A 21,884-nucleotide genomic window follows, 5' to 3' on the forward strand; every position below is an offset into this window, starting at 1 on the left:
GCCTGCTGTGAGCTGCTCAGACAGACACCTCGCTCTTAGGTGACAACCACAGCGCCGGGAGGCCTCCTAACCCTCAACAGCCATTTTCAAACACCCCTTGGCCTCCGACTGAAATCCTGAAACTGAGGCTGGACTGAAGGAGTAGGGGAGGCTGCAGAGAAAAAGGGGGAGCTGGATACCCACCGCGGAGGGAGGGGGGAGCTAAGAAATGGTCCCCCCCCCACACACACACAAAAGGCTTGGTGTCTTGTTTGCAAAGACACATCTCAGCCCGGACAGCCCGGGCGTTAAAAAAGCAATAGGTGCTCTAAACCACAGCTCAACCGTTTCTCCAAAATGCGACAACCCTCCCTTCTCTGGGCTCCTCCTTCAGACGATAGCAAAGAAGAGGTTAAAGGAAAAAAAAAAAAAAGAAAAGCAACCAGCAACCACTAAAACCAAGAGAATCCCCTTCTCAGGAATTCCCACTCCTTCCACCCTCTTCACGGAGCCTCGACACTTGCCCCGCACGCTCCACGTTCCCGAAAGTCCCAGCTCCCTCGCCGCCCAGGTGTGCTGCTCTGGGTTTTTTTGACTGTGAGAAAGGAATAAGGAGGAGGAAGTCAAGACCCAAATTTAAACTGGCTCCTCTCCTCTCCAAAAAAATAAAAGAAAATAGGTATATAGGTACCCCTGGTTCTGGTTTAGGGAAACCGCAGCCCTCGCCCTCACCCCTCCCCAAATGTCCCAGTCTCCAGGGAAGAGACAGAAAAGCCAGACAAACCCGAAGGCAGAAGGTGTGGACGGAGGGGGAGAGATCAAATGCGGAAATGAGGGCAGAGGACGAGAGGCATTTGGAAAAGTCACTCTGTCCCCTCCCTACACAAACCACCACCCCAGCCTCAGAGACCACAATCTGGCCCCCAACTTTTCAGCCCTACCAGAAAAGAGAACTTCCCCAAAAAAATCCCACCCCGACTTCAAAATGGACAGGTTGTTCTCTTACTGCCATCAGCCTCGGAGCCTGGACCGAGCCCCCTGCACCCCGCCCCCGCTTTTGTGAGCAGATCTGTACCCCGCTTCCCGGGGACCCTCCGCTCGCCGAGGCAGCCAGCCCACTTTCCTGCCCTGTTCTCCCTTCCCCTTGCTTTCTCTTCGGCTCCACCAGCGAGCCTACCTCCCTCTCCCTCTGCCGACTTTCATGTATTGAACACGCAGGTCTGAGTTTTCTGTCAGCCTAACCGCATCCGGGCTCTATTAAAGTTCCTGGCTCGGGATAAACAATGCAACTGTCGCGTGCAGCAGTCTGAAAATAATTGGATTAGCTAAAACATATCAACTAAATAGAGACAGTCCTGCCCAGGCAGTCGGAGTGAATGTCACCCTGGAAAAAAACCCTGGAAACTGATCTCATGGTCACTGGGCACCCAGAGCCCTCCCTCGGAAGTTTTCTAAACCCGGGTTTTGCAGGCTCTGTTTCAAGACTGGTTGTCTCATCCAGCAAAGACAAGTGATTTCCACCACTTCTGTGTATACAGAGTCTCTACAGAGAGAGGGCAGAGGGTAGCCAGTTGGGACAGACCAGGACGGAGACGCCCACCCTGAAATGGACACCCCCAAGGAGACATGACAATCTTCCCCAAACCACCTCAAAAAATACAGTGAAATCTCATCTCAGAGACTCCCCGACTCTGATTCAGCTGCTTCGACATTGGTGGTGGTTATTTTATTTTTAAAGCATAAATACTTTGTGTGGGCTTTACTGTTTCTTTTCATGCCAGCCTCTACACCAAGAGAATAAAAATGCTGCTCGCTTTTAGCTGGGGTGTGCTTTTCTGAGGGAGAATGGGCAGAGGAAGCAGAGACATACCTGGGGAATCTTTTTCCATCCTTCCTAACCCCTCTAGCTTCAGATCAGTCGGGAAGTAGGTCGTAAGATGACTTCCTTCCCCTGCCTGAGCTCCCAGCACTAAAAGATACTGCAGGTAACTAGCCTTTCTGACTTCCATTGAACTGCCTCCTCAGGGCAGAGCCCACCTCTCTACCCAGAAGTCAGGATGGGAGACTTCTTTTCCACGCAGAGAATGTGTGTCCTATCTTTGCCACGGTCCCGCCCCCGGCGAAAAATATACACACGCTTTATTTGTACATGTCTGTGTAAAGGGCTGTCCTCTGGTGACTGTATGACCCCCTCTGAGCTGAGCGGAGGGGAACGGTCAGGACATAGAGGCCAGGGGGGTCAGAGGAGGGACCTGTGTTTGTTTGGGTTTCAGGAGGTTTCGTTTTAGCATTAAACACTAAAGATTTATTCCCTCCCCTTCCATTTGCGCTTGGAAACTGACTAAAGGTTACTGCCAGCACCCAGAAGTTCCTTGGCAGGACAGGCAGGAGATGGGGGTCTGTTTTTGTTTGTCTTTTTCCTTCCCCAGCTCTTGGGGTTGGCTTTTCAATCAGATCTCACTTGCCCTCTGCTCTGAAGACAGGAATGAGATAGGACACACCTCATTCTTTCCCCGCTGGAAGAATGGGAAGATATTAAATCTCGAAGGGTCTGAACGGCCACCCAGCTCCCGGGAGGGGCCGGAGGGAACGCTCTAGTCCCTGTCCCGGATTTTGGAGCAGGGAAGGGGACGAGGGGAAAGGTCTCGAGGGGAGAGAAGGTTCCTACCTGTGCTGGATCTGGCCTTGGGCCTCGACTTGCATCCGAAGCCGGTGGGGGAGCCCCCGAGCAGGCTGCTGGGCGGGAAGAGTCCGGAGCTGTACTCGGGAACGTAGGGCGGGTAGGTGGTGATGGGGTGGTGGGCTGAGGCCGCCGCCCCTCCCAGGGTGGTCATGCTGCTGCGGGGATGCGCCGACTCGAGCTTCATGCTGTCGGGCAGAGGCACCTGGTACTTGATGCACTCCTTCTCGTCCTGGCGGCCCGAGCCGGCTGAGCCCGGGGTGGACAGGGACGGGTCCGGGGAGACGTCCTTTGGCGGGGTGGGCGGAAAGGTGAAGAGGTGCGGGCTGGAGTGGCCCGCCGACAGGGACGAGGACGAGGCTGGGGGGTACACCGACAGGGGCCCCGGGGAGCCGTGGTGGATGGACGTCTTGGAGAAGGGGCTGAGGTTCCAGGGCGAAGCGGTGTGGTGGCCGCCCAGCGCCTTGCCGCCGTCCAGCCAGGGCAGGGATCCGTGCAGCAGAGGCGGCCGGCACACCTGGCTCCCTGCGTGGGTAAAGGGGAAGGCCCGGGAGAGAGACAGGCGAGTGAGAGTAGCCCCCAGAGGCCTTCAGGCACCTGGGCATCCTCGCCCTCCACCCCAGCCTCCCTAGCAAGACAATCCCCACACACACCGGACCTCACACTCCCTGATCCTGGGGGCCCCAGCAGTACCTGGGCCAGCACACCCCCTTCACCCCTATCTCCCCACCAATGTCCCATCAAATCCAGGGAATTAAGGGCCTGTGTCTGACACCCAAGAGGTGCTGTCATGGAGCGAGAAGGGCCCTGGCTTCCTTGGCCTCTCCAGATACACTTTCTGAATCACAGCCCTGAGGTCCCTCTCTGGAACCTGACTTGATTTATTGGTTTCCTTCAATGGCCCAGCGGCCCCCAGCCCAGACCTAATCCCAGGCAGCCTGATAAGAGGGTGGGCTGGGAAGGATGAGGCCTGAAGGGGTGAGCCCAGCCATACAACCACTCAAAACCAGGAGAACACACGGACCCTAAGAGAGGCCCAGCTGCAGAGCCAGCTCCCCACGCCCAGAGCAGGGAGAGGGCTTGGAAGAGAGGAGAGGGAGCATTTTAGGGTTACTTGCACGTAACCCCACTTCACTGCTTGCTCGTATTTGGCCAGGCCTGGAATGGGATTTGCAGGGAAGTGAACTGCTCAGGCTGTCGGAGAAAGTTTCCAAGGCTGGACTCTAGGATGGCACTTTTATCTGCCGTTCTCACCCTCCCAAATCCTACTGGAAAAAAATAAAACAGGCCCATATGCCCCCAGAGTTATGATTCCACCAGTGCAATATGTGAATTTTCACCTGAGCCCCTGAGACACAAAATTCCAGTTTCTGTGTCTATTTCACTCACACACAGAGTAAATAGAGCTGTCGTTTGAAATGCAGAGTTTTAAGGCAGCTGTAACTCAGACCAGAAGAGGCTCTGAGAAGGGTAAGTTTAAACGGCAAGTACAAATCCACACACTTATTGATCTTTTAATCCAGTACCTGTCTCAGCATTTGACATTCTATTTAACCATTAAGAACAATACCGAAACTAAAATCTTAAGAGAAAGGAAGGGGAGGGGAGTCGAGGGGGAAGGAGAGCTCTCCGAACACCAAGGGTCAAGCTTCACATTATGCAGGAAGTAGTATAGTAAATAATATTAAGGCTGCATCTACCGCATTTCCACTTAACTGCTGATCTGCACAGAACAAGGGCAAAGAGCGCCCCATCCGCAGAAACAATTGTTTGAAACCTGGTGACAGCAGGGAGGAGAACGCCTGCTGCCCTAGGGGCTCTGTCATCGGCCCCAACCCCGGGACCTAAGTCGGGGAACCAGGGCAGACCTCAACTGAGATCGCCTCACAGTTCCTCCGCCTGAAATGTTGCAATTTCTTCTTTGGGAACACGCTTACAGATGGAAAGCCTTAAGAGCTTTTTCCCCCCAACTACATAGAGCTGGGTTTCTCTCTACCATTTCAGAACTCCCCTGAACTCCTCAAGGTGAAAGAGAAAGAAAAAAAAAAAAGAAAGAAAGGAAGAAAAGAAAAAGCAACTGGAATCGCTCCTCCATAAAAGGAAACCCTGATGGATCCCAGATCTTCTTTGGGAGCCTAATGGGTCTGTTGTAGGGCCGAAGGAGAGAGCAAGGCAAGAGTTGCAGGGAGCAGGCAATGAGACAACCAAAAAGTGTAGACGGAGGAAAATTCCGTGCAGCCGGGAATCTAGGAAACCCCAAATGTCTCAAACTTAAGACGGGAATCTTTCCACCAAAACCCGGTCAAGCACCAGACTTCCCTTCCTCAGAGCCTAGAGGTAGGAGATGTGCCTAAAAACCAAATGCACTAGCTTTGGGGAAAGGCCGAAACACAGCGGTGGGAATAAATACGTTTCTCGGGCCTTTCTGGAAATGTGCCGGAGAAACATACCGAGGCACGCCGGCAGAAGCCCCAGAGAGAGAACCACGGGATAACTGGGGGAGCGAAGCCCCTAGAAAGAACCCAGCCCCAGCCAGGTTTGGCCGGCACCGGATGCCCGGTCGGGGGAGCGGTGGCCGGTGGAGGCAGAGGCTCGGCTCCCGGCGCCCGGGATCTCCGAGGCCCCCGAACCAGCGGCCGCGCGGGGAGAGAGGGTTGCAGCGCGGCACCCGCCAGGTGAGCGCCAGGCCCCGGGGACCGCAGTGGCGCAGAGGCGCCTGCTGCGACTGTTTTGAAAAACAGACTCTCGCGACGATCGAGACGCCTTCCTCGCCCATTTCCGGGCCCCAGTTTTTTTGTTGTTGTTGTTGTTTTTTAATGAAGCAGCAACGGCACTTGGGGGCTTTGGCCGGGTATCCCCACCCCCTGGTCCCTCCCTGCCTCTCCGACCCGAGAGAGCCGGGACAGTTGGACGGAGGTCCCCGCACCCGGGGCGGACTCACCGTGGTGGGTCGGAGGGTACCTCTGCACGGTGGCCCTCACCGAGTTTCCATAGTAGGACGGGACGTGGTTGCCTTGACCGTCAATGTTAAAAAGTACATCCACCTCCTCCGGCAGGGGGTACTGCGCCGGGTCCATGTAGGAGTGGCCGAGGCCCGGGTGGTGCGTGTCCGGATGCTGCCCGTTGAGGACCGCGGGGTGGTGGTGGCTCACCCAGCGCGGCTGGTCCGCCGTCACCTCCATGGCCCCGGCTGCGCTCTCGCCCTCTCGCCGGGCCCGGAACCCGCGCGCTGAGAGGGAGGGCGGTCGGGCTGGGAGGTCGGAGGCTACGAGGCTCTGCAGGTGCTCCTGCCGTCGGAGGGGTGGGGGTCGTTTAAAGATTTGTTTTCAGTTGGGAAATGGGAAAGCTAGGAAGGAAAGGTGAGCAAATGAGATTTTTTTTTTTTAATCTTTGCCGGGTAGTTTAGCGAAAAGAAGAGAAAGAAAAAAGAAATTCCAAAAATTACGTATGGGAGTATAAAGGGGGACCAAATTGTAAAAGGGGGGCAAAGACTGGCTGGAATTCTGCAAGTGAGGCTCCTCTGCACCGGGGGCTACTCGACGACTCCAAGACTGAGTCTCTCCCGGGTCACCTGCAAAGGAGAGAAGGGGAGACCTGGATGAGGTCCTAAGTACTTAGCACCTGAGTTTATGAAGTGGCACCACCTCCCCCCGAGCCGCCCGGCCCCGCGCCCGCGCCCCCGGGACACGCACACACGACGCACACACGCGCGCACACGCGCACGCCCCCTCCGGAGGTCGGAAAACCGGGAGGCAGCGGGGGACTGAATGACTCCCAAATACATCCCCAGCAGCCCGGCTCTCCCGGGAACCCGGGACTGACTGAGCGGTTCCAACTTGGACGACAACTCCCTCCCTCCAGGGACCCAGGTCCCAGGACCTACTTTCCAGCCTCCAGAAACTCTCCAAAAGAGGAGGGTTGAGTTTTCAATGTTTTAAAGTCCTCCCAAATGGAGAGAGAAAACAAATCAAACTTAAAAAAAAAAAAAAAAGTCGCCAGTACCAACCTGGGTAGCGAGGAGCAGAGAGGAGGAGGAGGAGGCGTGTGACCTGGGAGAGCAGAAAACTGCCCGGTCAAATTGCGTGGCTCGCTCTGTCTCGCGCTCTCTCCGTCTCTCTCTTTTTTCCTCTCTCTCTCTCTCTCTCTCCCTCTCTCAGTATTTTTTTTTTTTTTTTTTTTTTTTTACAGGGAATGCATTCTTTCTGAAAGTATCAAGACGGCGCCAGGCAGCTCAGTGTTCGCAGACAGCTGTGGCGCGACGGAACTTAAGGAGGTTCTAGTGTCATCCGCGCCGACGGGGGAGGAGCCTGGCTCTGGCGAGGAGGGGACAGGATCACCAGCACAAGGAAACTGCAACCCAAACCCGCTCAGGACTTCACCGCCCCCCCCCACCCCCGCCTCTCCTCCCGCCCCTCCACTGACCGGAAAGGGGCGCCGCGGAGGGCGGCCAGGGCGGAGGGGCGGCGGGGCGGGTGGGCGAGGCGCACCCGGGTTCGGGGCGGAGGGGGCGGGCCGGAGGGAATTCGCGCTCTGGCCCTTTAAATGTGGCTCCAGCTCCTGCCAATTCATTCCGGCTCGGTAGGTTATTCCGTGCCGAGGAAACCGGCCTGCCCCATTCATAAAGTTTATTTCTACAGGCGGCCTTTCTTTTTCAGACTTTTAAAATGAGCAAACATTTTTTGCATTCAATCCAGGGTATGGGGTAGTTTATTGATGTGGGGTCTCTGCGCAAGTAAAAGTGATCAGGAAAAAAAAATGTAATGTCATAGTACTTGGAGATGTGCCTCTCTCACCTAGGGATTGAGAAATTGGGCAAAAAAAAAAAAAAATCTGTCTTTGATTGAAATGTCGGTGATACTTTGGTGGTCGTGGTCAACATTCTCCCAGCCTCTTGCGTTAATAAGCCTCTCGAATGTTTCAGCTGTTGCAGCTGTCCTTTCCAGACCTAATATTTGTAATCAATGTGTGCTTTTTGGCTTGAGTGACAATAGTGATGGATGAAAAGGAGAGGGGGCGAGAGGCTCTGTCTCCCCCAGCACAGAGAGAGCGGGTGGGGAGAAAAGCGCTCGGGTCTTCACTCCGGTTACCCAACTTTTTCCCTTCTCCCCGCCCAGGGCCCTACTTAACTCCCGCTCCCGGCGTTTTTCCCCAGCCCCCTCCTCCGACCCCCACCCCGGCCGCCGGGCAGGGCAGCGGCGGCCTCCCCCGGGTCCCGCAGAACGCGGGACTCGCCGGGTCAGACCCCGCAGCCCCGAGCGGAGGGAGCGGGTCTCAGACACGGCCCGCGGGGGGGGGGGGGGGGGGGCGGGGCGCACGGGGCGTGGCCGGGAAGGGGCCAATCAGCGCGCGAGGCTGCGGCCGGGCCGCGATTGGTCGGCCCCGCGGGCTCCAACCTCCCCGGCCTCTCTCGGTGCTTTGAGCCACTGCATCCCCTAGCGGCGCTCAGGCTCCTGCAGCCGGCTGGCCCCAGAACGCGGCCCGGGTGTGCAAGAGACAGGCGGGAAGCGAAGACTCAGGTTCCACCCGTGGCTCACCCCAGGGCAATGTGTGCGAGGATAGAGTGTGGGTTCTTCCGCAGGCTTTCCCACGGACGGTACTAAGAGCTTGATTTGGGGTTTTATTTGAAGGCATTATTCCCTCTTCGCTTCTCTGCCCCATAAAAGTTCCCTACAAATACACACACAAAAAAGTCGACATAGAAGAGACCGTTCCTAAAAGTAAGTTCTAGAGGATTCTTTTCGTGCGGTGAAGGAAAAACATCAACACTCAGCCTTACTTGGTGTGGGGTGTGTGTCCTGCTTTAATATACAATTCTCGTAGAAAGACTAGTAAATTTTATTTGGAAGAAATGGTGGAAACGTGGGTTTTCCCAACTTGGAATTGGAGCTTCTCTTGAGTCTCCGTCTTCTTAAATCTTATGTTCGTTAGAAACCAGGGTTGAATTTCTAGATACGGAACAGGAAGAAAATCCCTAAATTAACCCCCCTCCCCCATGTTTCTCCTGAGCCCATTTAGTCCTTGTTTATTAGGGCGGCCCAGTAAAAGAGCATCGATTTTCCCTCATTCCGACCACGTCTCTCTAGGGCCAGTCAAGCTGCCAGCCTCTCCTCCTGCTCACGGCGCTCTGCAAACCTTTTAATTATTTAGTTTCTAACATTCACCGGAAACCGCTCCATAAACAAGGACAGACGAACGCATACACATTTTTGCTAAAATCCCCGAGATTAAGATTAAGGATGGCAGCAGAGGCGAAAAAAATGAAAAGAGCATCTTTGCGCGTCGGTCTAAGACCAGGCAACACTAGCCGGACCCCAGTTCAAAGCCACGCGGAAAATCCCAAACGTAGCTCTTTGGTCCTCTACGCCGAGAACTGAAAGCCCGGGAAGTAAAAGGGACCCATCCTCCGAGAGAGAAACTGCTGACGCCAGGACTTGAAAATGTTAACTCCCGAGGCTAAGACCGATTTTAAAAGACAAAGAGAAAAATATCTGAGAAGGAGGCCTTCCGGTGTAGCGGCGCCTCTCTGATAACAGACAAAACTTTTTTTGGGGGGGGGGCATTATTCATTTTAATTAAATCGCAAGCGCCGAGTCAGGCTGCAGTAAGCTCAAGATTCACCCCCAACCCTTGGAAAAATAAAAGATCTTGAAGCCCCTCTTGGTCTGGGTGGTTTGGAAGTGGCAGGGAAGCGTGGGGGGCTGTGGCTGGATGCCCCGTGTAATAGAGCCAGCCTGTAGGGGGTATTTAACATTTAATTCCCAGCCGGTCCGCCCCTGTTCCCGGACTGACAGTGGGTAATTGGGAAAGAGGACGTTGCTCTTTTGATGGCCCGCGCCGGCCAGTCTCGCCGACGCCACACTGGGTTTGACGTCACGGGCCCAGCCCCAGAGCCAGGAGCACAGAGCAGGGGGGGAGGGAAAAGGAGAGGAGGGGGATACTGGGGAGGGAGGGCCGAGGTCGGCCCCGGGACCCAGGGGGAAGGAAGGGGGAAGGGAGCCAGGCCGGAGAGAGGCTGCGGCGCGTGGCCTGAGGCGGAGAGCCTGGCTGCGGGGGTCTGGGCCAGGCCAGGCGCCGGCCTGACCCGCCTCGCCGGCGAATGCAGGCCGGGCTTCCTCCTCCGAAGGAGGGTGGGGGAGGGGAGGGGGCTCGAGGCCCGGCGAAAGGGGGGAAAGGTGGTCCTGAGCCCCCCTCAGCCTTAGCTCGCAAAGCTAATCCTGGCCTCCTGTGGAGATGCCTCGGCGCCCTCCTACAGACCTGAAGGCACCCCTAGCCAGGACCCCGGGCCGGGCCTGGTCTAGCGAGTCCCCTCTTCTCCCCGGGAGCGACCGGCGGAGCTCCGGTGGAGGAAGAGAGGTGGAGACCTGGGAGGATGCTGCCGCCGCCGCCGCCGCCGCCGCCACCACCGCTGCAGGGCCCCGGGCTCCTGCAGAGCGCGAGGCCTCCCTCACCAGGGTAAGGGGCTGGCCGAGGTCTGGATGCCTCGGACCCTGGGGGCAAGCATCCCGGAGCCGAGCAGGCGACAGCGCAGCCACCGCCCATCCCCCGCCGCCCGGAGCTGGTACCTGGGCTGTGCGTGGGGCGGCGGGAGCGGGTTGGCCTATTTGAAACGCCAGGCCTCGAGGTGGCTGCTTCAGGCGTCACGTTGAGCGGGGTGTGTGTGCCCTCTTGGGGAAAGGGTAAGAAATGGAGCCTTACTTTCTCTCCTGGGTTGGGGTAAGCTGGGACCCACACACACACACCCCAAACACATGCCCCCCTGTTCAGGTCCCTCCCACCCGCCCTCCCCGGAGCTCAGAAGCTCTCTTCGGATGCAAGTGGGGAACCCAGTCCCGCAAAGGAACCGGAGCCCGCGGTGCAGAGGGGAGGAGCGTACCCCCAGGCTCACCCCTGGGGTCTCAGGACCCAGAGAGCGGAGATCCACGCGGCCAGCGTCACCCACCCGAGCCTGGCGACAGGCGCGTCCAGGCGAGCTCCGCGGGGCCGAGGTGCCGGGAGAGCGGCCCCGGGCGCCCGCGCGCTGCCCGCCTAGGGTAACCAGAAAAGCCGAGCCTCGGGGTCGAAGTCATAAAGTTACTAATCCCGCGCAGGGGGAGAGAGCGTGCCTCGGCCGCCTGGGGCGGTCATTTGAGCGTGTTTACTTAAGGACTTTGCAAGCGGAGCGCGCGCGAAATAGTCGGATTTCCAGAGAGGCAGCAAATATTTGCAGGCGGGAGAAAGAAGCGGAGCCGGGCCGCGCCGCCGCGTCCCTCCCACCGGAGCCGCGGCGCCGGCCTGGGCGGACCCGGCCGCGCAGTTAAAGACAGAAGTGAAGCCAGGGACCTGCGGGGCTGGGGGCGGGGAGGGCGCAGAGCCACAGCAAAGGCCAGAAATTGGAGCGCGGCCCCGAGGCTCTGGCGAGCTGGGGCTGGAGGAGGAGAAGTCCCTTCCCATTCCAGCCCGATCAATCTTCCTTGGCTGCGATCGGTCATTAAAAATGGTGTGAACCGGTCGCGGTCGCTGTGCGTCTGGGGAGGAAGTGGAGGCCAGAGGTGCCGAGGCCGGCGCCGGCGCCCCGCACCAGCCCGGTTCGCGCGCGGGCGGTCTGCAAGCCTCAGGCCGGCAGCCAGTTCGTCGCCGGGAGCCGAGCGCGGCCCGGCGGGGCCTTTAATTGGATGTCTCCATTTTTATAGTGGCCATTGTTGGAGCAATTAGCGAGAGACAATAAGCGCCAAGAGGCGTTTAATTCGATTCCATGCGCCGGCTGCGGCCGGGACTAGGGCGCTCTGGAAGAAGTGGCTGGCCCAGAAGGGAAGACCTGGTTAAGTGTCGGATCCCTGCCTTGCCGGTTTTGTCTTAGGTGTGGGAGGTCTCAAGAGGCAAGCTGAAAGCGGGGTGAGGGCAACCAGATCCTGGTCCTGGTCCTGGTCCTGGACGGGGGGAAACCCGTCCTGGGCCTCGCTAGCCCTGAGGGGCTCCCCCGGAACCGCCGCGCCTGCAGGCAGCACGCGTCCGAGCTGCGGCCACCGCGCGGGTCCCCAGTGCTTGTTAGAGGAAGAAAAGCAGAGAGAACAGGGACGTGGAAACCGGCCTCCTTCCTCCTTAGCCCTGGGTCCCCCACCTCGATCACCCGAACTGTCCCAATTTCCTTTCCCATTGGGGGAGGAGGGGCAAAGGAGAGAACCCCCTTCTGGCGCGTACACACCTCCCTCTCCACCGAGCCAGCCTCGCTACCCCCTCCTCTGCCTCGGCCCTCGGATTATGTTACCGTGGCCGGGCGAGGATTTTTACTGGATACGAGAATAGCACAGGTAAAGCTGTATAAACAGCTCGCCGGCAGCCGGGCGAGAGGGTTACGCCGGGGACACGGCCGGAGGCGCCACCGCCAGGCCCCGGCTGCGCGAGCGAAACGGCGGGGGAGCCCGCTCGGGCGCGGCGTCCCGGGACAGCGCAGGCTACACACATATTCTACGATATCTCTGCAGTTCCCACCCAAGCCCCCTTTCTCTTTCCCGCATGAGCTGAAATGCAGAAAGTGGAGAGCGGAATCACAAGCTGAGGAGAGAGAAGTGGGCAGTGCTGACTGTTCTGTTCAAAGGAAATACAGCGAGCAGGGAACTTGGGGGGGGGACGCAGAATAAAGGGGACCCCAAAATTCACAGGCAAAGGGAAGATGCTATAGGTGGAAACGACAAGGGGGAAACCCGCGGGAACTCGGGCGAAAAGCGCTCTCGGCACGCGCCCAGACCCTCCCGGCTCCCACGCCCACCCGCCCAGGCCCAGGGTCTACCTGCCCTGGAAAATGAGCCAGCACTTTGGGGGTGGTATGTGGTTTGATTTACTTTTTTTTTTTTTTTTTCCGCTTATTCATCTATCACCGGTTAAAACTCGGAAGGAAACCCGCTCGGGCCAGGAGGAGCGGCGAGAGACGTCGGAGAGGAGATGCCCTCGGAGATTACCCCCTCCCAATCTGCCCCTACCGCCCGGCCGGGCCCTCCAGCTTCAAGGGATCCTGGCCCTCCCTCTGCCGATACCCTTTTCTCCCCCGTAGAGAAAAACCCTGATGGTAGCGAGATAAAAATTGGGTAGGTAAGGGTGTAGCGGAAAGGGGGAGGGGGAGGGAGACGACAGGGGATTTCTGTTTTCGAGTTTAACAATGCACATGTCAGAGGGTTGGCCATGGGGGGAGCCCCGGGGTTGGATAGGGGAGAAAGATTTCCCCTTGAGGGCCAGTTGAGAGGAATGCGAGTCACACTGGAGGAAGGGGGCCCCTCCGAGCTCTCCCTCCCTCCTGGTTTTGGGGGCCTGGGGGACAGGTGGAGCCGCGAGAGAAGGGAAGGGATGGAGGTGCTCCAGCGGGTCCCCGCGGCGTCTCCGCGGCCACAGGCCGTCTGTCCCGCCCCAGCGGCACCACTGTCATAGGAAGCGGCTAGCGGCGCCTCACCCCAGGCTCTCGTCCTGGGGGTGCCTCAGGCCGCACCGCTGTAGCCTCCGGGACGCCCAGGGAAGGGAGCGGCCACCGCAGCCAGGAAAGGAGTCAGCAGTGCGGGATTCACCCACGTGAACAACAGGCCCTCGCGTTTTGGGGGCAGAAGGGGTGCACGTGGGGCACCGGTTCCACTCTCCCCTAGCCTCCCAGCGCCCCCGGTTTGTCGCCCGCCGCCTCACTGCCGCGCATCTCTAGAGGCCCCTGGCCAGCCCCGAGCCCCAGCGCTCGCCGCGGCCGACTCTCCGCCGGCCACTTCATTTTGGCATTTCAGGAGAAGGAGGGCTTTCTCTTGGGGCTACTGTGTTTTTACTTCTCTAGCCTGAAAAATTGGGGTGTCGATTGCTGGACAATGACGGCTTCGAGGGCAGGGGCCTTCACGACCGGGAGAGGGAAATGGGGGGAGGTAACTCCGTTCCGACCAGCAGACAGCAGAGGCGCGAAGTGTTCGTGTCTTCCTCTGGACACGCCGGAGAGCGCGGTAAAATCTGTAGATCTGCCCGGCTCCGAGGCGCCCACCCTCCGCCCTTCCCTCTCGCCAGGACTGCGCCCGGCCGCCGCCTCTCCCCGGCGGCCTCGGCTCGCGCTCGGCTCTCCGCCGCCTGCCACCTCGCGGACCCCGAGCAATTTGTTATATAAAACCAAACAACAACCACACACGTGTGTCTGCACACCCGCAGCGACGGACACCCAGGGAGTGCTCCGCTCGAGCGCCCTGGGCCACGTTTCTTTCTCCTCCTTCCAACCGCCGCACCCCCTCACCACCTCTAGTCCCGGCTGCCCAGCGGCCAGGAACAAAAAGTGGGGTTCGTACTCCAGATCCGGGGCTTCCTTGGCCCGCTCGCTCGGTTACTCCCACCATTAAGAAAAAGAGGTGATCGGAAATATTTGGTCCGCACACAAAGACACACCACAAAAGGAATGCACTTTTCTGTGCGAAAGGGCTGGAACACCGAGAAGGAGACCACACCTGAGCGCAGCCGAAATGGTTAGAATAACCGGCTGCCGGAGAGCACTGGGCCTTCGGACTCTGCCCCCACTACCTCATCTGCATCTCTAATTGCCTGCTACCTCCCGCGGTTCCTGGCGCAAAGTGCCTTAACCTCCGGAAGAGGGGTCCTCAGCCACCCGGCTCCCGCGTACCTGCCCTTTTCCCAGGCCTCTCGGGGTGGCCCTGCGCTGCTGGGCGTCCACCCACGGGTGTCCACTCCCACCGCTTCACTGCATCCCCCGACTCACCCCCACCTCCTGTATCCTTGGCACAAAGTCAGGATGAACATAACAAATAAAGCAAAATGCAGCTTCCTCTGTCTCCGGGCTTTTGGCAGGGAAGACCAACCCTGATCCTGATTCGTGGGGGTGGGGGGGAGGGCAGGGTGGGTGGCGATTCTGTGTAGAAGGGAGGGGGGCCCGTGGGGTGCAGGGCTTGTGTAGGGTGCACCACTCACCCGGCTCCTCAGACCCCAGCTGCCTTCTCCAGCCAGGAACTTGAGGCCTGGCAGGGCTACTGCTGGGAGCTGGGCCTCCTGCCCAGTCCCAGGCAAAGTCGATATGGGAGCCCCTAAGACCCTGGGTCTGCACCCACCTGGGTCTTGGTTTGTCTGACCTGGATGCCGTATCCCACCCCAGATTCAAATGGGCAGCAAGTCCTTCCCTCAGAATCACACGTTTTAAAGGTTTAGTGGTAAGCCCCCTCCTCACAACCAGCCACTGGGGCCCTGCAAGCATCTCCTATCCAGGACTCCATCTCGATTGACTCTACCAGCCTGACTGGGACCCCCTGCCCCAAGCCTGTCACACAACCAACAGCCCCCCTCCACACACACACACCCCTTTTCTACCACAGCCGCTAAGGGATGGGAGGGCTGCAAATGTTACTTTATTATTATCTGTCCCTTTAAACTTCATTCTCCCCCCACAACCCCAGTGCCCTGGTGAATGTGGGTGACAGAGGAAGGGAAAATCACAGGTGAACTGGGAGCCAAGCAGAGGAGAGATCCTCCGGGTTAGACTCCTTTGCATCCCCTGCCCTGGACAGACTCACCCGTGTCCACTTCCTCAAAGCACCCTCCGGTGTCTGAGAGGAAGGAAAGGTGAATAAAAACAACTCTCCTACTCAGAGTCACTCAACTTCCCTTGCATTTTAACGTTATCTGTCTTTGTTGGGAACTGCTTCTGAATGAGTGACTTCTTGGAGGTCTGTTGGTCCAATGTCCCGGGAGAAAGTAGAGTTCTTGTTTCCTCTCCCCCTCCCACTCCCCAGGACCCTGGACACCCTCCCTCCCAGGCTGTGGTTTTCTCACCCACCTCAGGGTGCTCCTGGAAGCAAAGGTGCCTGCCAGCCACCAGCTCCCCAAGGGATGCCAGATGCCCACACATCTGGGCTCCAACTTTCAACCCACAGTGCACAGCTGTTTCTTTAATTATATGCAGAGACAATGAGCCTAAACAGTCACTTGTAGGCAGAGGGAAATAAACATGAAATTGACACTGGACCCTGCAGCCACCTTGGGGAGAAGGCTGAGATGCTCCTTCAAACTGGTTCTATTCCCCAACCCTCTGCCCTCCCTGAAGTGGAAAATGTATGTCCAGCCCTTCCCAAGCATTCCCACCATCTCTTATTTTTCTGTTTAGTTCTTCTTTGCATGCCTAGTTCTACTGGCTCTTTCCTCCAAACAAGGACACACACACATGCACACACCACGCGCGCCCAAGGTCATTGCAGAAAGCCAAAGATTTCCAGGGACCAGAAAGAACAATAAGGACTGGGGTCTAGTTCACTTTCTTCCAGGGGCAGCTGTCTCTCTGGAGTGGAGACCTCCTCTTAATTCTCTCCACGTGGAGCAGGGAAAGCCATTGCAGAGTTAGAGACAGAAGATAGTGATATTCACTGACCTGGGTAGCCTGCTCTCGGCGGCCAGCTGTTTTTTATTTTTTCCTGACTTGCTGGAGGTCTGAAGGCAGAAATGACAGGCAGACTTCGCCACTGTTGTCGCCGCTGAGGTCCTCACCGCCCCAGCTGCTTACGGCATCTCACGCGGGCTTCCAGCGAGAAGTAAAACCTGGGTGATGTGCATCCTTCCTAGGAACACCCTCCCCCGCCTTCTGCACACTGTAGAGAACGGAGCTCTTCCGGGTTGCGAAGAGGGAAAGGGAGGGAGGGAGGGAGGGAGGAAGACTGAGGGAGGAATGAATTTCACCCCTTTTTGCAAACAGGCAAACCGCACATCAGGAGTGTGTGGCACTGGCAGAGTTGAGGGATGGGGAAAGACTGCCTGAAATGTGACCAAGCCCCGTGGCACCTACAAAGTCCACTGTCTCTAGCAGGGCTGGAATTAACACTGTAAATGTCACCAGTAATGTTGACTGGGTCATTAGCTACCATAGATATAAAAGCCTTTGCAGAGTTTCCCTCCCATTTTGGGAGGAAGTGGGGACCCAGTGGGAGCATCTAGAAGTAAAACTCTCGGCCACCATTAGCAGGGTCTCTGCCCCTCAGGTCCTCCCCCCCATCTGACTGTTCCACCCGTTTCTGTATATGCTGACGCTTCAAAAATGAATACACGCTACCTTCCGGTACTTGCAGCCACAGCTGGCCAGTGAAAGGAAAAGTAGGGTGGCCAGTGACAGCTCTGGGCTTGCTTGCTACTCTTTGGCTCTCCTCATGGTCACCATAAAAACATTTGGAGGTAGCGATACCTGTGCGCCCACTAAGTAGAGGTTTGGGGATGGGCTCTCTAGGGTTCCCAAGCTCTTTCAAGAAGACTTCTAGGGGAAATTAACCTTCTAGGAGAGCGAGATAAGGGAGCAAGAATCAGAGGTCACTCTGAAGATAAAATGTCAGAAAGAAAATGATCCTATTAGTCTACCCACTGGACCCAACAAACTCCAGCCCTCCCCTTCGAAACCCCCCTCTCCTGTACCATCCCTACTTCTGCTGGTGGGAGGTCAAAATAATTCAAGGAGGGACTCTGCCATGAATAAATTTGGCAAGAGTAAAATGAAACTCCATAAACATTGGGGTAGAAAGGTCAGCATCCATTTGTTTTGACAGGTAGAGTTTTCCCTTCACAATATTTATACAATAAGAATATGGAGACTGACTTTAAAAATAAATCAATCTTCGGGGAGAAATAAAATGTGTCCAACGCTGGGCCAGGAAGTCAACAAGTTTCTTGTGCTGGAACCAGTTCGGTAGGAAGGAGTGGCCCAATTTGACGGTGCCAAGCGTTCAGGGGTGGTTGTCCCTTGGGGGGAGGACGAGGCCATTGGTCAGCAGGGTCAGAGTGAGAGGGCAGAGGTGGGGCGGCGACGCGGAGGGAAGTGGGGGAGGGTCGAGGAGAGCAGGTACCCAGCGCTGCCCAGGTGGCGGGCATCCAGATCGGGGATGGGCTGCTGCCCCCGCCCTGGAGACCCGCCTGCCTGCAGCCGCTCAAGCCCCTGAACTCAGACACAGCACCGACGGCTTTGCGCCCCGCTCGGCATCCTCCGGGTCCAGGTTTAAGCCGAGAGCCGCTGGAGAAAGGGGCTTATATCGTTTGCCGACCTGGCCAGGAGAGGAAAGGGGGTCTCCCTGCCCCTGAGGAGGCCCCAAAGTCCACCTCGCGTCCCGACTCAGCCCCTCCTCTGCCCTGCTGCCCTCTGCCCCCGCCTTCCGCCACCAAGTGGCAGAGCCAAGTTCTTCGGCGCCAGGGCGCAGAGTCCGCAGGGCCGCGCGTTTCGAGATCGCTGGGGAGAAGGTCACTCTTTTGACAGTCTTCCCCCAACCTGTTGCCCTGGCGCATCTCGGGGAGCTGTGGGCTGTGCCGGGAGGGCCGCCAAGGGTTGGGCCGCGGGGATTCCGGGCCCGTCGGGGTCCCTAGGCCACCTCGCTCCTCCTCGCTCGCTGCCTCGTGGAGAGTAGGACCCCGGGGCCCAGGAGGGGTCATCCATCACCCAGATGGCGGTAGCTGTCCCCTTAAACTGGATATTAGCAGTACCCCCGCCTCGCGGTCCACCAGGCCCGTGGGGCCATTTGCCTCTTTCTCCAGCTGCCCTCCGGCTTCTGGGCCCTTTGGAGATTCCCATCCCTCCCCCTCCCCCCTCGCCCCTCCCCCACCACAGAGTCACCTCCAACCTGAAAGCCTTTTCCCGTAGAATCAGGATCCTGCCCTGCAGCCCCTGGAACCCCAGGCCGGCTCCCTCTCCGCCACCCCTCCCACCCCCACCCTCGCCACTCTGTCCCCAGCGCGCGCCCGCGACCCTCCGCCCGGTTCCGGCCGGTCTGGCGGCCCCTGTCCCCGTTCCTTTTCTGCTGACGCGGGCACTTGCTTGTCTCTGGGTCTAAAGTGACTCTTTGGTTAAGGGACTGAGAAATCTGATCGCGTGCACACCGCTCCCCCATCGCCCAATTCTACCTTCAGTAAAGGAAGGCTTAGTTTAAGGAAATTCGACTGCCAAAGACACTCGGGCTTAAAAAAAAAAAAAAAATCCAAAGGACTTAATTAAAATATAACTGATTTTGAATTTAATGGTCAGACAGGGGCAAGATTCAGAGAAGAAATGCCAGCTGGGCATTTCTTGTTATCTTGATGGACTTAGCGGTGGAAAGTGCTGCTAATTAGGGTCCAGGAGCGAATTATTCCAGGAGGGTTGGGGGAGATTTGATGGGGGGCGGTGGGTGGGAAGGGGGGTGAAGAAAGGAGAGAATTTATCCTGAGAAGTAAACAAAGTGAAGGAAAGACGCTGGTCGCTTAGCCAGACGGGCCAAAGATTTATTCGATTCGCGGACACCGGCCCATGCACACGGTAAAGACGTTGCTTTTATGAAGCTACAAGTCGCTTTCTGAATTTCAAAAGCTACCACCCTGGCTCGCTGATTCGTGGTTCAGGTCTCTGCGCGTGTGTGTGCGTGTGTGTACTTGCGCGTGAGAGACAGCAAAAAAAGACCCTCTCTTATTCGGGGGCGACTATGTTAAACGCTGAGGGGCCACGGATTCCAGGGTGCTCAGAGCTGCCCCGTCCTAACAAGTCCGAGGGGGAGAGGGTGACTTCACCCCCAAGGTTTCAGGACTCTCCAGTGAGCCTTTTCATTGAGGAATCCTTGCTTGGTAAGCGCCTGGAGCGCCAGTGCCAGAAGGCAGGGACCCAGCTCCCCACCACATACAGAGGACACTCAGGTGCGGCTCACCTGTTCCTGCACCCCTGACTCTCCCCATCCCCGCCCCCAGCACCAACCACCGGCCTTTTAATCCCTTAACCCTGGACAGGCGATCCTCCTTCCCCGGGTTGGATTCAGAGGCTGAACCACGGAGAGAACTGTTCTGAGGCTCCAGGGCCTGGGGACTGAGCTGGGTTTGGGTTCTTCCTGGAGGGAATCACGCCATCCTAATTGGCACCAGCATCGACTGCTTTCAATCCCGTGGTGCGTCGGACCTCAGTCCCACAAGCTAAGGCGTTTGATTGGATTTTAACTATAAAGGGAAGTCGCTGGGCATGTGAGGTAGAAGATGGATCAGTAAATGACTAACAGATAATAATAGAAACACTGTGTCCCTGGATTTCTGCGATGGCCGCGCAGATAGGAACTTCACCTGTTGGATAAAGAAAAAGGAGACCCCGTAGGAAGAAATAATCGCTGGCAGAATCTCCAATCTTACTAAGAATGTGCCGCCACTTAGAGTTGTTCTAAGCAGGGCTCAGGGTGGGGGGGGGGGGACCATATATTTATTCTTCCGGGTTTCCCACATCCCATTTGTTTTCCGTAAAACACAGGTAATATTTTTTTCTCCTGTGCATCGGTCTACAGCGTCATTCCTCTTGTCCATTTTTCTACCGTCCTTTATATACCCTCAGATTGGCTTAGTTCGTCTAAGTTCACTCTCTGCCAGACGAAAACACACACTCAGATTAGCCTTGGTTTAAAAGTTCCAATCTTTCAAGCACACTCACTGAGATTTATTTTATTAGAAATGTGTAGGATGGGTGGGGTGTTGAGAGGGAGTAAACGGCCCTCTAGGGTCGTTCACTAGTTCTTTCATTTTTCTTTCTTTTTTTTTTCTTTTTAACAGAACATTTTTATTAAACTCAAGTTTCTGGTCTGGCACTTTGCCTGTGTTTCTCTAACCAAAACTGCGGGGCGGGGGGCGGGGGGGTGCGCTGGGTGGTGTGGAACCATGGATGTCTCAAATGAAAGTTTCACAAAGCAATGACTGGAAATTAAAAAAAAAAAAAAAATCAGACCTATTCCACCCAGGCGCCCTAAATAAGTAGCCCCGTTTGCAAATTCCTATCAATTATTACGTGATGGGAAAAAATCCTATCTGAAAATAAAGCACGTGGACGTGGAGAATTTTAATTAAATCTTACTGTGGATATAATAACATGGAAGTGATTTTTCATTCGGTGCTTGCCTGCTCACCAGTGTTTTATGGCGTTTTCTTGCCTCTGACTTTATTTTAAAATATTAGACGAGGTGGAGAATTATAAACGACTCTTTCCTTATCTGTACTGCTCACATATCCAGGATCAGAGGAGCTGATTAAGAAAGAAGTCAGAGGCAACGTTGGATTCATAATGATTTGGAATAATGAATCCTTATCTCCGCTTTCCAGATTATCTGCCTTTCAGCTCCCAATGTTTTGTTACATGGGATAATTTATTGCATCTAATACATCACAATGAATCTGATGGTAGAAAGTGATGGCCAACGTTGTGAAAGGGGGCCCTTATTTTTTATCCCGGGGCAATGAAACTGCTTTTTGCAGTTTTTAATTGGGAAAATATAAGGTAGATCTGATAAAAAAAAAAAAAAGCTGGGTATAATCTTGCCTGCTCGTGCTTTACCGCTCTGCTCTTTAATTAGTGTGTCAATTTCAGGCTGAAATTAACAAGATCGACCTGAAACCAGCGCTTAGTTTCTCCCCAGCACCAAGATCCCGATTTTTAACATGATTTATTTTTATGAAAAAAGAGATAATTAATCATAAACACTGACGAAAGCACAGAGCCAAGTTGAGATAAAATGCCATTTGCATCTTTATATAGAAAGATACCAATAATGTTAATTTTTCTGAGATTTCTTCTCTCCTCACCATCTCCTGCCCCAACACAGCTCCCACCCTGCCCGCTGCCCACGCCAGCCCCATTCCAAGTACACAAGAAAAAAAAAAAAATCAATTCCAGGTTCCTCTTTGGTATTCATTGCTCTCTTTTTTAAAGTGTATATATTTTTATATATATTCAGCTCCTCTGGCTTTGTCTATTAACACATGCAGAATTGTACAGGTTTCCCTCCCCCAGAGCAGAGTGGTGGGTGGATCCGCCTGTTCTCGCAGAGCCCCCCACCCACCTACCCTCATCTCTTCCCTCCTTTAGCGTTAGAGAGAAGAGGACTCACATCTCATTTAATGGTTAATTAGTTACAATAATTGGCATTTTTGTTTCTTTTTGTCTTTTGCCCTAACGACCATGGAACAAAAGTCATCTAAACGCAACAGGCTTTCCTCTCTGCCTCTTTCAGGATGGATTTCAGAATCCAAGGCTACACCCGTAGTCCCCTCCCTACCCCTGACAGCACTAGCCACCTCCTGGCTTCAGGAAGTAGAAGGGGCAGGAGTCACTAGTAATTTGCTCTTTAAGCTTTTTGTGCCTGTTGATTACTTTCTTGTTGCTTGGATTAAACAATCGTTGCAAATATGCAAACCAGTGAAAGGCGATTCATACATATTCGCTCTCCAATTGTCCCTCCTGACGTCAGATCATAATTTCTTGGTAATTGGATGG

The 21,884-nt window shown here is 55.9% G+C and overlaps 2 protein-coding genes across 5 annotated transcripts in view; one reads left to right on the forward strand and one right to left on the reverse strand.

Annotated features, from left to right (window-relative positions):
* GATA3 (GATA binding protein 3) overlaps positions 1 to 16,231 on the reverse strand; it is a 30,811-nt gene extending 14,580 nt beyond the window's left edge. The window contains exons 1-3 of one of the 3 annotated variants that reach the window (XM_059912104.1): positions 16,017 to 16,231; positions 5,601 to 6,230; positions 2,648 to 3,184 (exon numbers count right to left, since the gene is read on the reverse strand). In XM_059912104.1, coding sequence (XP_059768087.1) covers positions 2,648 to 3,184; positions 5,601 to 5,841 — 778 coding nt within the window. In that variant the 5' untranslated portion in view covers positions 5,842 to 6,230; positions 16,017 to 16,231. Of the gene's footprint in view, positions 1 to 2,647; positions 3,185 to 5,600; positions 6,231 to 6,665; positions 6,946 to 16,016 lie in introns of those variants that run through there. The other 2 variants (XM_059912105.1, XM_059912102.1) reach the window with 2 other exon arrangements.
* On the forward strand, positions 9,634 to 14,426 carry LOC132358588 (collagen alpha-1(I) chain-like). 2 transcript variants are annotated; one of them, XM_059912100.1, is made up of 4 exons: positions 9,634 to 10,111; positions 10,424 to 10,689; positions 12,531 to 12,720; positions 13,443 to 14,426. In XM_059912100.1, the coding sequence occupies exons 1-3, from the start codon at positions 9,890 to 9,892 to the stop codon at positions 12,697 to 12,699; spliced, it is 657 nt and encodes a 218-aa protein (XP_059768083.1). In that variant the 5' UTR covers positions 9,634 to 9,889; the 3' UTR covers positions 12,700 to 12,720; positions 13,443 to 14,426. The 2 variants fall into 2 exon arrangements, with proteins under 2 accessions (XP_059768083.1, XP_059768084.1); XM_059912101.1 differs by having other exon boundaries at positions 13,664 to 14,426.
* Positions 16,232 to 21,884: the final 5,653 nt, after the last annotated feature.

The sequence above is a fragment of the Balaenoptera ricei genome, chromosome 2, assembly GCF_028023285.1.
Source record: "Balaenoptera ricei isolate mBalRic1 chromosome 2, mBalRic1.hap2, whole genome shotgun sequence".
Classification (NCBI taxonomy): Eukaryota; Metazoa; Chordata; class Mammalia; order Artiodactyla; family Balaenopteridae; genus Balaenoptera; species Balaenoptera ricei.